General features: G+C 45.4%; 8 protein-coding genes across 8 annotated transcripts; 3 read left to right on the forward strand and 5 right to left on the reverse strand.

The window, feature by feature from the left end:
• Positions 1-105: 105 nt before the first annotated feature.
• Positions 106-1,714, reverse strand: SERLADRAFT_456834 (putative restrictase; the record flags this gene model as incomplete). Its single annotated transcript, XM_007314263.1, has 4 exons — positions 106-978; positions 1,034-1,151; positions 1,214-1,571; positions 1,627-1,714. The coding sequence occupies 4 exons, from the start codon at positions 1,646-1,648 to the stop codon at positions 376-378; spliced, it is 1,101 nt and encodes a 366-aa protein (XP_007314325.1).
• Positions 1,715-1,764: 50 nt separating this feature from the next.
• SERLADRAFT_491687 (RNA-directed RNA polymerase) lies at positions 1,765-6,157 on the reverse strand (the record flags this gene model as incomplete). Its single annotated transcript, XM_007314264.1, has 13 exons — positions 1,765-2,006; positions 2,064-3,046; positions 3,097-3,200; positions 3,256-3,552; positions 3,604-4,261; positions 4,311-4,396; positions 4,458-4,513; positions 4,563-4,694; positions 4,750-5,336; positions 5,381-5,594; positions 5,649-5,751; positions 5,804-6,059; positions 6,135-6,157. The coding sequence occupies 13 exons, from the start codon at positions 6,155-6,157 to the stop codon at positions 1,765-1,767; spliced, it is 3,741 nt and encodes a 1,246-aa protein (XP_007314326.1).
• A 196-nt stretch (positions 6,158-6,353) lies between these two features.
• SERLADRAFT_456836 (uncharacterized protein) lies at positions 6,354-7,157 on the forward strand (the record flags this gene model as incomplete). The annotated part of the gene is made up of 1 exon (XM_007313462.1): positions 6,354-7,157. One exon carries the CDS (start codon positions 6,363-6,365, stop codon positions 6,972-6,974), a length of 612 nt encoding a protein of 203 aa, XP_007313524.1.
• A 289-nt stretch (positions 7,158-7,446) lies between these two features.
• Positions 7,447-9,170, forward strand: SERLADRAFT_433291 (uncharacterized protein; the record flags this gene model as incomplete). Its single annotated transcript, XM_007313463.1, has 2 exons — positions 7,447-7,894; positions 7,954-9,170. 2 exons carry the CDS (start codon positions 7,447-7,449, stop codon positions 9,168-9,170), a joined length of 1,665 nt encoding a protein of 554 aa, XP_007313525.1.
• A 131-nt stretch (positions 9,171-9,301) lies between these two features.
• SERLADRAFT_456842 (uncharacterized protein) lies at positions 9,302-10,180 on the reverse strand (the record flags this gene model as incomplete). Its single annotated transcript, XM_007313464.1, has 5 exons — positions 9,302-9,657; positions 9,734-9,963; positions 10,018-10,050; positions 10,077-10,101; positions 10,160-10,180. 3 exons carry the CDS (start codon positions 10,028-10,030, stop codon positions 9,406-9,408), a joined length of 495 nt encoding a protein of 164 aa, XP_007313526.1.
• A 673-nt stretch (positions 10,181-10,853) lies between these two features.
• On the reverse strand, positions 10,854-11,881 carry SERLADRAFT_359411 (uncharacterized protein; the record flags this gene model as incomplete). Its single annotated transcript, XM_007313465.1, has 4 exons — positions 10,854-11,223; positions 11,294-11,374; positions 11,436-11,593; positions 11,652-11,881. 4 exons carry the CDS (start codon positions 11,844-11,846, stop codon positions 11,016-11,018), a joined length of 642 nt encoding a protein of 213 aa, XP_007313527.1.
• A 93-nt stretch (positions 11,882-11,974) lies between these two features.
• Positions 11,975-12,683, forward strand: SERLADRAFT_456845 (uncharacterized protein; the record flags this gene model as incomplete). The annotated part of the gene is made up of 3 exons (XM_007313466.1): positions 11,975-12,290; positions 12,353-12,520; positions 12,575-12,683. The coding sequence occupies 2 exons, from the start codon at positions 12,087-12,089 to the stop codon at positions 12,476-12,478; spliced, it is 330 nt and encodes a 109-aa protein (XP_007313528.1).
• SERLADRAFT_456848 (uncharacterized protein) lies at positions 12,667-13,290 on the reverse strand (the record flags this gene model as incomplete). The annotated part of the gene is made up of 3 exons (XM_007313467.1): positions 12,667-12,978; positions 13,048-13,154; positions 13,215-13,290. 3 exons carry the CDS (start codon positions 13,235-13,237, stop codon positions 12,929-12,931), a joined length of 180 nt encoding a protein of 59 aa, XP_007313529.1.
• Between the last annotated feature and the right edge of the window lie 823 nt (positions 13,291-14,113).

Genomic DNA, 14,113 nt, shown 5'->3' on the forward strand with positions numbered 1-14,113 from the left:
CTGCGGATGCGTATGGTGAGGTTTGAAATGAATAAACGAGGCCCCAGACCAGTATTTGGACTGCAATACAGACGGGTCTGGTGTCGCTTTATGCTGAGGATTCGGCGATTAAGCAACCTAGATTATGATATGAAGATGGTAACTGTTTTCTATTACGTTTAGTTGAAATCAACAGGTTGCACTGGCAGACCATGCTCACTTCCCAGATTTGCAAGTGACGGTGACGGTGACGGTGTTATGGCTGGCGTCACGGCTTTCCGAGAAGTCCCAAGCCCGGATTTACTACTAGTACTGCTGGGGACATTCCTGAGCATTTCTGCAGGTTGTCTCCGCAAAACGAGTACACATACTGTCTGTCAACAGGGAACCCTATCTCTAAGTGCTACGCGTTACAAAAACCTCGGTACAAAACCCTATGGCTCTTTTCCAGAGCTCACTCGTCATAGTCATCGTCTCGCGATCCCCTATAATGATCAGGCCAAGCCTTGCACGGGTCCACATAACGTTCAACCGCCTTGCATCCTCCACAAATCCAATCTCTCCGCTCACGTTACATCTAACGGTAGAGAAGATAACGATGTCGCTTTCTCTCCCCTGGAAAGAATCGATCGTGTGACAAGCGACAGTTGAAGGAAGTAAGCTTTTCAGCATTTCGATTTGTCGTGTATAGGGCGATAAGACCGCAATGGCCAGTTCTTCTTTTTGATCGTGTACCTCAGGCTTGAGCATAGGAATAAGCCTTGCTACTAGCTCGGCCTGTCCTTCGTTCCCTTTTGATGAGCTGCCCATAGTTTCCCCTGTGCTGCATTGAACAAAGACAGTCGGCACTATACTGGCATCTCTGGTTGGCCAAGGGAAAGGCATCTTCTGAAGTATGCCAAGTACTTTTTGGCTGTCTTCGATGTGTGATAAAAGTTTGTCGTTATAGAATTCTTGGGATGGAAATTCTGCAAGTTCTCTTGGGAAACGATACTGAACCTAAATGCAGAGTGAGATGTTCTTCACGAGTTATATGTATATGATCATTACTGACATTCAGCATCGTTTTCACCATGCCAAACTTCGTGTCTCCAGTATACAACCTCTCCAGAAGAGAAACATCATATTCCAACGCCTTCCCCATTGATTTCACTGTAGGCCGCAGTTGTACACTTGAAGTCCGCATATACCCATGTCTTCAAATATGCTCTTTTTACAGTGATGATACACTTACTGATCTCCGACCATGACAGCACGCTGGCAGCCCTTGACCAGCGGTATCAACGCACAAGGTTCTGTGATTTGAGATGCTTCGTCGATAAGAACGATGTCGAAGTCGACCTTGCGCAGTGTCCCTAGCCCTGCTCCAGTGCACGTTGTAAACACAATAACGGCTGCCTCGACCCTTTGCTGGGCTTTTTTGTGGAGTTTGTTGTTCTCGTTTATATCTCCGACTCTAGCATCAATAGTATAACCCTGCAGAGATTTGCTGACTTTTGAGTGGTCTGTAGCCACCCGCAAGATTTGATCATCTGTCAACAAGCACTCGGACTTGTTTACTTTCACAAAACGCTCGAGAACGTTGTCGACGGCTGTACAATAACATAAGTGGTACACTCTACATATATTTAGGTGAAAGCTTTTTACCGTTGTGCGTTGATGCGGTCATTAGAATTTTGTATGCATTGGACTTGCGTAGGATATGGCATAAAATTTGCACGACGACTGTGGTTTTACCGGTTCCTTGAATGACAATGAACACCAGTAACAAATATGCCAATGAAGTCACGTACCTGGTGGACCCCAAATGAGAGAGAGAGGTGCCTCACATGATCGAACAGCCAACACCTGTTGAGAGTTCATTTGCTCGTTGTAAGCTTGTGGAAGTTCGTCAGAACCATCCCCGTCCAGTTGGACCATGGATACGCTTTCTCTGCCTTCGCCGACGATCATCTCATAAACACTGCAGCAGTTCTCTTTTTCTTGACAGAGCCGTAGAAGAGCATCCATCATCGCTTTTGAAGTTGCTGCATATTCACCAAAAGTCATCAGAGACGGAAACGAGGATCAGTGGATGGACTTACCAATGCTTCCTGCATCGAAAACAATCCATTGCATCTCCGAGGTCTCAGGTGGAGGCGGATGCAGAAGATCGATCGACATTTCTCCCTTATCTGCTTTCACCACAAGTCCATCAAGTATAACTTGATCTTGCACTCCATTCTGGGGATCTGAGACGCATTGTAGGCGGACATGAGAGTGTAACCGAATAGGTGTGTTTAAATCTGTGCGGAAATGGGCAGAAACACGAGTGGCATTTTTAGCATCCAAAACCAGCCGAAGGACTGGGTATGCCAGTCGTGCATTGCGGGGACGACCGGCCTCGTTGCAAGGACAAGCATCTTCAGCTTCTTCAGCACAATCAAATGCAACTGCGAGGGCATGTTTATGAACATATGCCATTCCGACTTCTTCTAACCTAGTTAAAGTTCGGCATTCGTGGAGCACTAAGAGAGCTTCTTGTACAAGGCTTTTGGGACGGATGCTAAGAGTCGCAAGCATGAGCAGATCGAGATATTGATCTATAGGGAGCTGATTAAGGCTAGAGGAGATTCTTTCTAGAGCTGCGAGTGTGGCGATTCCTAAACTGTTTGCAGATCGAATGAGACCTCGTGTGATAGCGAAGCATAACTGTGATGTTTCAGAGGACAAAAGCTGAGTATCGCTAGGGGGATATATTTTCAGCAGAACAAAGGCCAGAGGTGGATGTTGTTCTATCCATGAACTGGTACTCTCGCGGCGCAAAGGAAGCGAACTAATCATAATCTCGAAAGTCCAGAAAAGCTCTTCTTCTGCGTGAGTTTGTAGGCAAAATTGCATCAGGGTTTCACGCTGCTCCGGTGTCTTGGCAGCTATTACAGCTTTCGAACTATTAGCAGACTTTTTGCGAAGAAATACTTCCTTGTACCAGGATGGATGAGCCTCCCAGTCAACGTCCTGTAGTGACTTGAGAAGGTGAGACTGTTGGCTGCTGTCGAAACGCCCAATATACACCTCAGTCTGAACGCTATCTCAAATGAGAACCGGGCTTGTTAGTGAACTTCGAAAACCACTCACTGCTCAAAGTAGAGATCGAACAATTGGTGCGCCACACGATCTCGATTCGATATAACATGGATCTCAATTGCTACCACAGGTGTGCGGTTGAGGCGGCCGAGTTGCTGACAAGATTATAACTTAAAATGTGACTTGTGGCTAAGTATTGGACACACATACCTTCTGTACTCGCTGGGAAATCTTCTGGAGAGCAATACTTGCAATTACCCCCTGGCCCGACTGCAGTGGAGGCTGTGTCAAGAATACAAAAGTATCGCTTCTGTTCTTGTTGTACAGTTGCAGGTTGTTGTCGCTACAATGAAGGCGGTATCCCGTCGTGCAAGGACGATAAGTAGACATTACTGAAGACGCGCTTGGCATAAAAGAACAAACGACTACATTGTCGTCAACCTCTGGATCTTCATCCCAAGGAATCTTTCCTCGAATAAAGATGCCAACAGAAAAACGATCATCGGTCTCATAAATTCATAAGAAACAAGACTTGAACTAGTATAGTAGCGAGCTTACCTTCAACACCAACAGTTTCCTGTCGTACTGATCTGAGGCAATATGTAGATACTGGAAAAATGTTGCCAGTGAGTTGAGAGTTGATGAGTACAACCTCTGCATGGACAGTGGCCTATTCAGCTGTCGTTGTTCCAGGTCACGGGAAGACAAGATGTCAGATCGCATCAAGGAATTCCACATGTATTGTTCCTGTTGCTCAGAGAGATCAAGCGTTGTGCTGATAGCATATTTCTGATGGGAAGTAAGAGCACCAAAGTCGAGGTGTGTCAGGTGAGAGCGAATGTCAATGGAGGGATGTTTCCGAGCGAATGAAAGAGCCATACTGAAGACTTCAAACTCGGACAGAGCGGTTTGCGGACTTTGAAGGAGCTGTACTACAAGCGCTTCATCCTCCACTGCAGAACCTATAACATCTAAAATGTGGCTGCGCTGAATAAATTGCTGCTTGAAGTCTTCCGCATCCCGAGCTAATATATCGAGAATAAATTCTTTCTCCGTAGGTGGAGGGGTAAGCAACCTATCGGGAATTTTAATCCTCCCTCCATCGACAGACTGAGAGTGTAGTGCATTGAGCTCCTGGCATTGGACACATAGGGCACCATCAGGACTGCTTCGAACCCACTTCTGATGCAAGGCAGATACTTTTGCAAGGCTCATGCTGATAGCAGTTAGTCAGCAAAAAAATTTATGCAGAAGAGGATATATACTTGTTATAAGAAGCAAAGTAAGTTGCTAGGTCCATCCTAGTTACATCCTTACCCACACGTTCCTTATTCGGTGGATAGTCGTAAGGCTATGAGTTTAATTTTAAAAAATAGATATTGTAGGAGTTATATCATCATTCTGCTACGTACCTCATGTACAAGAGAGGGTACGAGATCTGGATCCCAGCAGACGAAGAATTTGTCACCTGATCAACATATTGAAGAAGGTATCATAAGTCAATAAGATGCAAATACCATCAAGATCACCTCCACTGCTCATTGCTGGGGCAGGCTGGTGTCCTGGCCGTCCTACTGTAGCAAAGACAATGCAATCTAGGAGGTGAGACAGGCTAGGATGATCCACTGCTCGAAGTTTCAAGCAGTCACCTGTCATGTAAGAAAATGATTACTCCGCCAAACACATAGCATATATTCTGATTACCTGGATGAAGACATGGATTTCTGACAACCAAGATATCTCCATTTATTGGTGTAGTCGCTCCTCCTCGGGAAGAAGTGATGCGGATTTGTACTTGACCTTCTTTGAGCACTCCATATGGATCGCATACACCATAGAGCAACCTAGATTTATGTATAATCATCCGAGTTCTTGGCCGGTTGTTCTTCAGAAACTGGGCTACTTCAGCGTTTTGAAGAGCACGGATTTCTTTGGAGACTGCAGGGCTATCCATACCATCTAGAAGAAGTCGCTCCGCAAGCGAATACTTCCCGAGGGACGACAAAAAATCGATTGCTTTGACTGCATCGTGAGAGGCTCCTTCTATCCATTCAAAATATGCTCTTTGTTTTGCCTGAAACTTTTCATCCGATATTCCAAGACTGGAGAGCAGGACAACAATGTCGTTGTTAAGACGCCCAAACGAATATGGCTGTGAATAGCCAACGACAGAGAATGACTTGTCTTCAGTGGTAGAAAACTTTTTCATACTCTTGCGGAATTTTACGAGAAACTTCTTCTCTTCATCTAGTTTTGGATCGAGCATTAGAACACCCTTGTAGCCAAGGTACCTAAAAGGTGTCAGCTCGAATTGTTTCAGGTGTGTCAATCCAACCTGATTTGAAAAACAGTCGGCGTGTAGCGCTGATTTCGGAAAATTATGCTCTTCGCTTTACTGACTTGCACTGCAAATCGCTTGGCCATAAGACCACAACCATCAGAAAAGACAATGTCGCCGACAGTAATGTCATCTATATCAGTAACCCATTTTGGATCGAGCTGAAGATCAACTTCAGCAGCTGAGAAGAGGAGACCAATTCGTTTGGCACCTGATGATTGATCCAAAAGGATTAATAATATAATATGGAAGGTTTTAAACGCACGTTTCGCTATATTCATGATTCTTCCAAAGTCTCCAAGCTTATAAATCCTAGCATCAAGCTCCTCGTCTGAATTTGCTTCGCGAAAAAAACACGTCCTACTGCGCTGTCATTTACCCTTCATTATGTTTGAAGCAAGGAATAACAAATAAACTTACCAGCTGGCTATTACTGTGATGATAGAAGCGATATTGCAAACCATTCAAGAAAAGCCCTGCCTTCATCAAGCGAACGATATACTCGGAGGTAACCTTCAGACTGGACTCTGGGAATCTCAGCTTCTCAAATGAGACAAGGATGAATTTAGATGGATCGTCTCCGTGCACGATACGGTTACCAGGAAAATCTTGCCATTTCAATGTTATAGCATCTGAAGTAAACTGGACAAATTTGCCGATGGTCGTTTGTCTCCGCCTATTGCGACTTGGAGGGACCAGGACTTCAACTGGTAGCGTAAATTTCCAAGACTCTTGGTCTGGACGGGGTGACTTTCGAAGGACGTAGGGCTCCATCAGGGTGCTTCAACGACGGGACTGCGTTCCGTACTGCGGATTGGTTCGAGGATGGTGACTCATGGACCGTGCATGTCTGTTGATCCTATGATTCTAATTCTAACGCCCAAACCAACTTCTCAACATTCCTGGGCGCCTGTTTTAAATGGTAAGTCATGCATACATATATATTAATCCAAGAGTTCCCACCTTCTTTGAACTCGATATGTCCAAGGCCTTATCTCCACTAAACATTTTCATCGTTGGGCCGTCCTGCACAGGAAAGACGACTCTTTGTAATGCACTGTCAAAAAAACTAGGTTTAAACAATGCGCTATTCATTAAAGAGGTGGCACGAAGTGTCATGCGGGAGCAAGGTTATACAAGAGCGGATGTAGGGAATATAGAGATGCAGAAGGCAATCATGACAGCACAACTGGAGAGAGAGGATGGTGCACTCTCAGAGGCGGAAAGATTAGCTGGTCACATCATCCTTAGTGATAGGTCAGGTATTGACCCTATCATCTACGCCACTCTAACTGCTCGAAATGAGAACGAAGGCCAACAGCATAAAAACCAGCTTATGCGTCTACCCATTTTCCAGAAAGCTTTATCCAAGTACAGGCAATCCATCTTCGTACTGCTCGCGCCTGTGGAGGAATGGCTGGTGGATGACGGCGTGCGCAGCCTCGACGATAGCGCTCAGTGCGTTGAGACGTTCAGGAGGACGCTGGATGAATTAGGAATAAAGTACTACGAGATTGGTCGCGAAACAATGGATCTAATAGCGAGGGTTACGGCAATGATGGAAATCGTTGGTACTATGGCACGGCTCTGAGAAGATTTACTAGTAAAGTTAACACTTTATTCAGACGCACCTCGCTATACGATACTTGATATGTGGTACGGCTCTGAGCAGATCTACTAGTAAAGTTAACACTTTATTCAGACGCACCTCGCTATACGATACTTGATATGTGGTATGTTGTACACACATTGCAAACAAAGGAGATTACATGCTCGACCTCAACATACCCGGGCTTCGTGAGAAAACGAAATAGGCTCAGCGGCTTTGACTGCAATCGCGTGAAACTTTTCCATCTTATCAAACTACCAGAATGAACATTTGGTAGCATCCGTTGTATCATAACACCCTCGAGTATTAGATAGACGCCCTTGTGCTTGGCTGCACTATTGTGAATCTCTAGCCGTGAGTCTTAACCGTGTATTCTCAATGTTAGCATTTAGGAAAATTTCTGCGCTTCAGTCACTGAACATTTAGATCTGACTCGGATTTCCTTGGGACCCAGATGTCAACACCAACGATATCCCAACCCTTTATATACCTTCCGCCAACTTCCCATCTACCGCCCATCTCCCGTCTCGCATCGTTTACGGCTACCCAGCTCCTCGATGCGCTAGCCTACCTTCGCCTTTTATACAGTCCCGAAGTCCGAGGATCAAGAAGGAGGCGCAGGGATATTATTCCAAGTCCTCAGTCTCCTTTAACACGAAGCACTACTTTCGACTGCGAATCCGACACCGATCTTCTACGCTCGGATGCTTTCGAGCGTTCATATGCTATCAGATGGCTTACGGCTCTCATTTCAAGACATGAAATATGGGATGCTGAAGATGAGATAGATAAGGATGAAAGCACACACAAAACTCCAACGATGAGTATCACCGATCCATCATCGCTACTTCATGGAGAGGAGTCTCTGTCGAAAGGAATCGAGCAAATATTGCTATCGAAAGGTTAATGCAATATCATTGCCTCTAAATAATAAGCTAATCTTTGTATTTGCTTCATGCAGCTCCTTCATACTTTCCAAATCAAGCGGAAATAGAAAGACTACTTCAAGAAGCTGCCTCTCTTCTGGCTATATGCGCAGGAGCTGCAGCTGCAGGGACGTTCACGCGTACTTTTACTTTTGGTTCTGATCACCCTTCACACGCGACGGTGGATGGTACGTTTCACCCTGGAAAGGTGGAAGTGCGACTAACTGATCTCCCCTTGGAAAACGACGATTACAAAAGTGTGGGAGCACAGACGTGGGGAGGGGCTTGCGTGATGGCTGAGATGATCGCCGAGAAACCAAGTGACTTTGGACTGGTCGCAACATTAGAGAACCACCAAGAAGTATGTCAAGAATGTCAAGGTTCCTGTATGGGACCTTCCACACAAGAGTTCCGCGTCTTGGAACTAGGTGCAGGGACCGGTCTAGTTAGCCTCACTATCGCCAAAGTGATAGAAAATTTACGCAATGTGGCGATGCCTTGCGGCGGGTTTCTTGGACAGAGGAAGAATACTATCATTGCCAGCGATTTTTTCCCGTCCGTTCTGGCCAATCTGCATTCGAATATTCTTACCAATTTTCCCTCTTCTGACAATGATCCTCGAAATTCATCATCCCCAGCGATATCTATAACCAGCCGTTTCCTTGACTGGTCTGAATTTTTCAAGGCCACTTCAAATTCGTGCAACCCTACTGGCTTTGGGTCTGTGCACCAACTAGAAGATATCCTAGACCGCCCCTTCGATCTCATTCTCGGCGCTGACATTATTTACGAATCCCAGCATGCGACATGGATAAAAACATGCGTTGAGACGCTCCTTAGGCGACCAGAACATTATGTAACCTCTAAACATTCCATGGATTTGGCTTCTCAAGTTATGGATGAACCTCTAGAAAGCGGGAAGTACATGAATGCTAATCCCGCTATATTTCACTTGATCATACCTCTTCGTCCGACGCACACGATGGAATCCAACACAATAGAGAAGGTTTTCAGGTTTTCACCATCTTTCGGCATCAACGATAAGAAGATCAACGTATCGTGCCAAAGCACTGCACCATTTCTTAAAACTTCCTCTTCGCCGACCTATATTGCCTCTCCACATGAACCGGAGCTTGTTGTGCTCTCAAAGCAGACATTTTTCTGCGAAGCTAGCACCCGAGAAGTCAGTACCACCAGCGATGAAGTCGAATATGTGTACTACAAAATCGGGTGGGATCAAGAAGATGTTTAGAGGATATTCATGCGGTGCTAGGAATTGACGTTGTTAGACGTGATTTACACCTTGGTATTTGGACTTCGGAGAACATATATGTCACATTTAATTACTGTAGAAACTCGTCGGAACTTAGAGCAAAACAATTTGTCATGGATAATAACATCTTATTCTGCTTCCGCTCTCCTGACTATATACTCACAATGTGCCCCATCTCCTGTTACGTGTGTCCCAACTACCCATGGCGAGGACTTTAGTAGATATTGGCGTTATCGGTTGTCCACACCTCGTTCGACATCGAGTATAACGCCTCTGTGATAGTTCCAGGCGCATAGACAGATTGATATCCCACACGGATTCCAACTGCGGGGTCAACGACAGCCCACAGAAGTCCAGAACCTGGCACAGCGGCACCAATATTTTGCGCCCCAGGTACCCACCCTGTCTGACTCGCGTAAACAGCTTCGATAACTTCGTTCCTTTCGTTTATGTAGTACACGCGGATCTGTCGTGCGGGGTAAAGATAAGTCTCGTGCAAAAGATTGTGCGATGTGTACACGGGGGAATAAAAATAGTCACACCTGCTGAAAGTCATTCCAGGTGGTCACTGCGATGGGCGTGTTGACACGTGGGTTCTCCGCGACGGCGAGAACGTCGTCCTTATATCCAGAGGACAACGGGCCATTCCCAGCTAGTTCGTGGATTCTACCATCCACATTTTGATAGTAGACGCGAGTGGGATTTCCACCTGTAGTGAGCTGGACAGCAGCGGAAGAGGAACCGTAGGTGTCGTAGTTGCAGGGAAGAATATCTGATAGTAAACATGTCAGAATTAATAACTTGAGGGGGCAATTCAAGGAATTACTTTCGTATGACATTATTATGGGGCTGACGTGCTGGTGGTGAGTTGCTCAAGACTTATGGACCGGTACAGCTTGCCTTTCATATACTGCAGCGAGTCGCGTTAGGTCAGCCATTTCTTTGCTACGATGAGGCTGAATAATGACCATTTCATTTTGAAATATGTTGCCTTCTAAAAACGTTGTGTGGAGATGCTATGAGTAACCCGAGTATCCGTACCTTTGCTGCGGTCACGATATAGTTAGTTATCATTCAGTAGATGGTACTCTCCAGAAGGTCTCTTCCACGCAATAGACAACTCATACCCTACCCCACGGAGCTGGATAATATCGATCGGCCGCCAGGGCAACGTAGGAAGAATCTATGAGCCTAGTACATTCAATTTGGAATCAGTTTACTGACAAGGCGACAATCAGAACACTATGCACTTACTACGTATCCTGCTTGCTGATGTGATACTACCATATGCCCTGATTAATATTTGACTACATTCTAAGTTACAATGGCTTATTATCACGCAGTAAATTGTACTCACCTTTGACGCATAGATTATTATGGTAGATTTGAAAGAAGCTGCTTTGATCAAAAGCATGTTGGTGTTCTCAGTCAAACAACAAAGCGCAGCAATCAAAGAACATTGATTGTATCCTTCTCTGTCTCCTGATAAACCGGAATGGAACTGGTTCAATCGCGGCACTGTGCGAGAAGAATGATCTTATGCCATCAAGTTTTACCTGCCGCTTGCTGATTCTGCCCTATGCCCAGTTCACAATTCCTAAGACTGTTTGGTCGCCATCTCATTATGAACCGAACTATATCAGTTGCGAACCTTGAAATTTGAATGAATCCCTGCCATATGTATTTGATCTGTAATGATGAATGTGCCGTGGCAGATATAATAACAAAATCAAAATACCGCACTCTGAAGTTCAGGTTTCTCGCAAAAAATATCAACGCAAAGGCTGGCGCATACACATTAACGATTATGATGTTACACGACTTTCACCACACACTCTGCGCTTGCTGCGGTGTTGGACTACTTGGTATACTTTGAGGCATCACTGTGCTTCTAGGCGCTTCTCGTAGAGCCTCAGGTTCCTTCCTGTACTCGATCTTCTCAACGCGGACCTCGCCCTCGATCAGCTGGTACACATATGTAACCACCACCGTCCCTTGTATATCCATCAGGGCGAAAGAAGGCGTGGGGTCGCTGAGTACACGCACAAGGTTGCAAACCCATGAATTAATATGCAGACATATTACATTTTTGAGAAACCAACCTAGTTAGAGCCCCTGTCCAAGCACCCGTAGCTGATCCAGGGTTGACGAAGAAGCGCCCATCATATTCAAGAGCCTGGAATCTGGAAGAGAGTAAATATAGCAATGAGACTTCGCCTTCAAATACATACAGGAGAAACATACGTATGCGTGTGCCCTGAAACGAGGACGTCGACATCCATCTGTCGCGCGATAGAGCTGAGCGAATCAAGATCCCCCGTTGGTATGCATTGGTGTCCGTGAATGACTCCAATCTTGATGGGTGAGTGTGCAACAGTTACAGAAAGTGGGAACGATGAATCCTAGCAATCATTGAAATATTGAGCGCAGAGCGGTAGAAGATTAGTGAAGATGACCAACCTCATCATAATCTCCCCGCACGACATGAACATCTGAAGCTACCGTCCGCAGGTAGTCATACGTTTCTTTATCACAGACATTGCCAGTACATAGTATTTGCTGTATTTTTCCCGGGACAAGCAGTTTTCTGAATTTTGCGGGAAGGTCGTGGATACGATGTGGGATGTGCAGGTCGCCAATTACAAGGACCAGCATGGTTAAACAGACGCGGGTCCGAGTCCGAGTCGCCCATCAGTATCCAATGGTGGCTGTGCATTCTGCACGCTGTGATGTCGTATTTGTGTTCGGTGGCAGATCTTACCCCCTGTGCTGTCCTTATACGCGTTGCTTTCAAAAACTCTCACTCTGGGTGAAAATACCTTGGTGATAGTGAGGTTGGTCAGGGCTTCCAAAGGTCGTTTAACATCCCTTTTCCTTGTCCGTTACTAGCGACAAATGGCACACAGCCTTTCTCCAGAGTGCACACCGCTAAAACATGAATACGATTCTTGTTTCAATACTTGGTTTCAAGGCTACTTGGAACCCGCTGTAGCCGCCTCTGTCGACTCCGAGACACGCTCGGCTTACTCGAAACAAAAGGCAGAAGAGTTTGAGCAGAAATGTGGCAAGATTTGGGGCCAATATCGAGAATGTGTGCAGGTATGCCATGGTTCTGTCTAGTATGGCCATTATGGTTGATCGAAAATTCGCCTGCTTCGTAGAAAGCAGTAAAGGAGAAAGGTCTGGGAGAGTTATTGGAACAAGCTAGAGAAGAGAATCCTTTGAAGGAACCTCCACAACCCCCACCGGAAGTCGAAATAACGCAGTCGTCTTCATCATCCACGTAATTTGGCGTCATGGTTATCCAACATCACCATCACTATCGCGCGGTAGGACTACATTCTTTTACGAACTATCGGAATCCTAATATTTAAAAGAAACAGACTGCCTACACTTACAACTCATAACTCACTATAGCCATTATCAGGACAATCCAAGTCAAAAGTATGTATGTACTTTACAGTCAAACTTATCGCCCCACTCTACTCCACTATTTATTGCTGGCTCTAAGAATATAAGGATTATTCGTTCTTATTTGTTCCACGACAAGGGGCGTGTTTTTCTTCGCAAAATGTACATCAACGGTATGAAGTTGAAGTACAGGCTCGAGATTTCATAAGGAAGCCCCAGGAAGAGCCATTAGCATTAATACTGTACGCATCCATACCGCCGTCGCCTCCTCTGAGGGCCGTTCTATGAGTTGCCAAAATGGCTGAACATAGTATGTGGTTTGCAATCTATCCTTTCTTCGTTTTCTTGCTCTCGACGAACAACACGCGTGCCTTAACTATACCACGCGAATCCGAAAAAAAAGCACTTAGCGATATATAATAAAGTGGCTATTTAATACACGTACCTTTAGGATCGTACTTCACTGCCGCCAGTTTTGGCCCTTGACGCAAGCGTTGGGTTGTGTAGAAAAACCCAGTTTGTGCGGTGGATATGAGTCGCACTATGATGGTTCTGAGAAAAACTGCATGAGAATAATTCCACAGTGAATAAAAGGAGAAGACTGATGTGTACCTTGCTTTGGACTTCCCTGCCATAGCGAAAAAGAGAGCGGGTTGGTAAAGTCAACGATATCTAGACAGTGCCACGATTTACGCGAGCTAAGCCTGAGGTTTACATAATATATAGCAAACCTCCAATCCGAACTTGGAAACCACCTAGTGGATAGTATTTACTTATTATCCATAAACCTCTATTCCAATCACGATGCCATCCGTATCATAACCAAACATGTGGTAGGGTGATCTTGGCAAGATATCATATCAATAGGCTTTTGGATTTCATGATGTCACTCTGCAGTCCTTGACTTCCAGTGGTCGAACATTTCTGTATTCAGGTTACTCGACTTTCCACCTGGCCAGTAAAGCGATGGTCTTATAAGAACAAGTACTTGGAAACCGTTTTTTAATCAAAGCGAACGACAACATTGAAGTATATCCCATAAACATCATCCTGATACCATGTCTCGGTTTTTCCCAGATGACACCATGTTCGAGCTCTCTGGCGCTCACCATTTGGGAAGATGGCGCGGCACGACCTCAACGTGTCCAAGGAGCGTCATGAAAATGTGCCAGTGGACGCATGGTCAACATGGCTAAAACTGAGTCTACAAGAGTGCTGAAGGTCTTCTTTCCTCTTTCCCCACCCCGAGTCCACGCGACTGCTGTTCCATCCCATCTACATTCTTAACTTCGCAGAAATTGAAATCTCCAGACATACCATCACATACAGGATTCTTTCTGGGTTTCTAGATGTCTGACCGAGTTGATGTTCAGAATCTGATGGCACAAGCTGTATCTGTCGATGCACGCCATAGCACGTTCAGTGAAGTTCATGGCCAGCAAATCAATGGCGACCATACAATAATAAACCACTACAACAAAGATACAAGTACGGGTCATATTATCCCATGT

Source organism: Serpula lacrymans (genome assembly GCF_000218685.1).
Source record: "Serpula lacrymans var. lacrymans S7.9 unplaced genomic scaffold SERLAscaffold_2, whole genome shotgun sequence".
NCBI lineage: Eukaryota > Fungi > Basidiomycota > Agaricomycetes > Boletales > Serpulaceae > Serpula > Serpula lacrymans.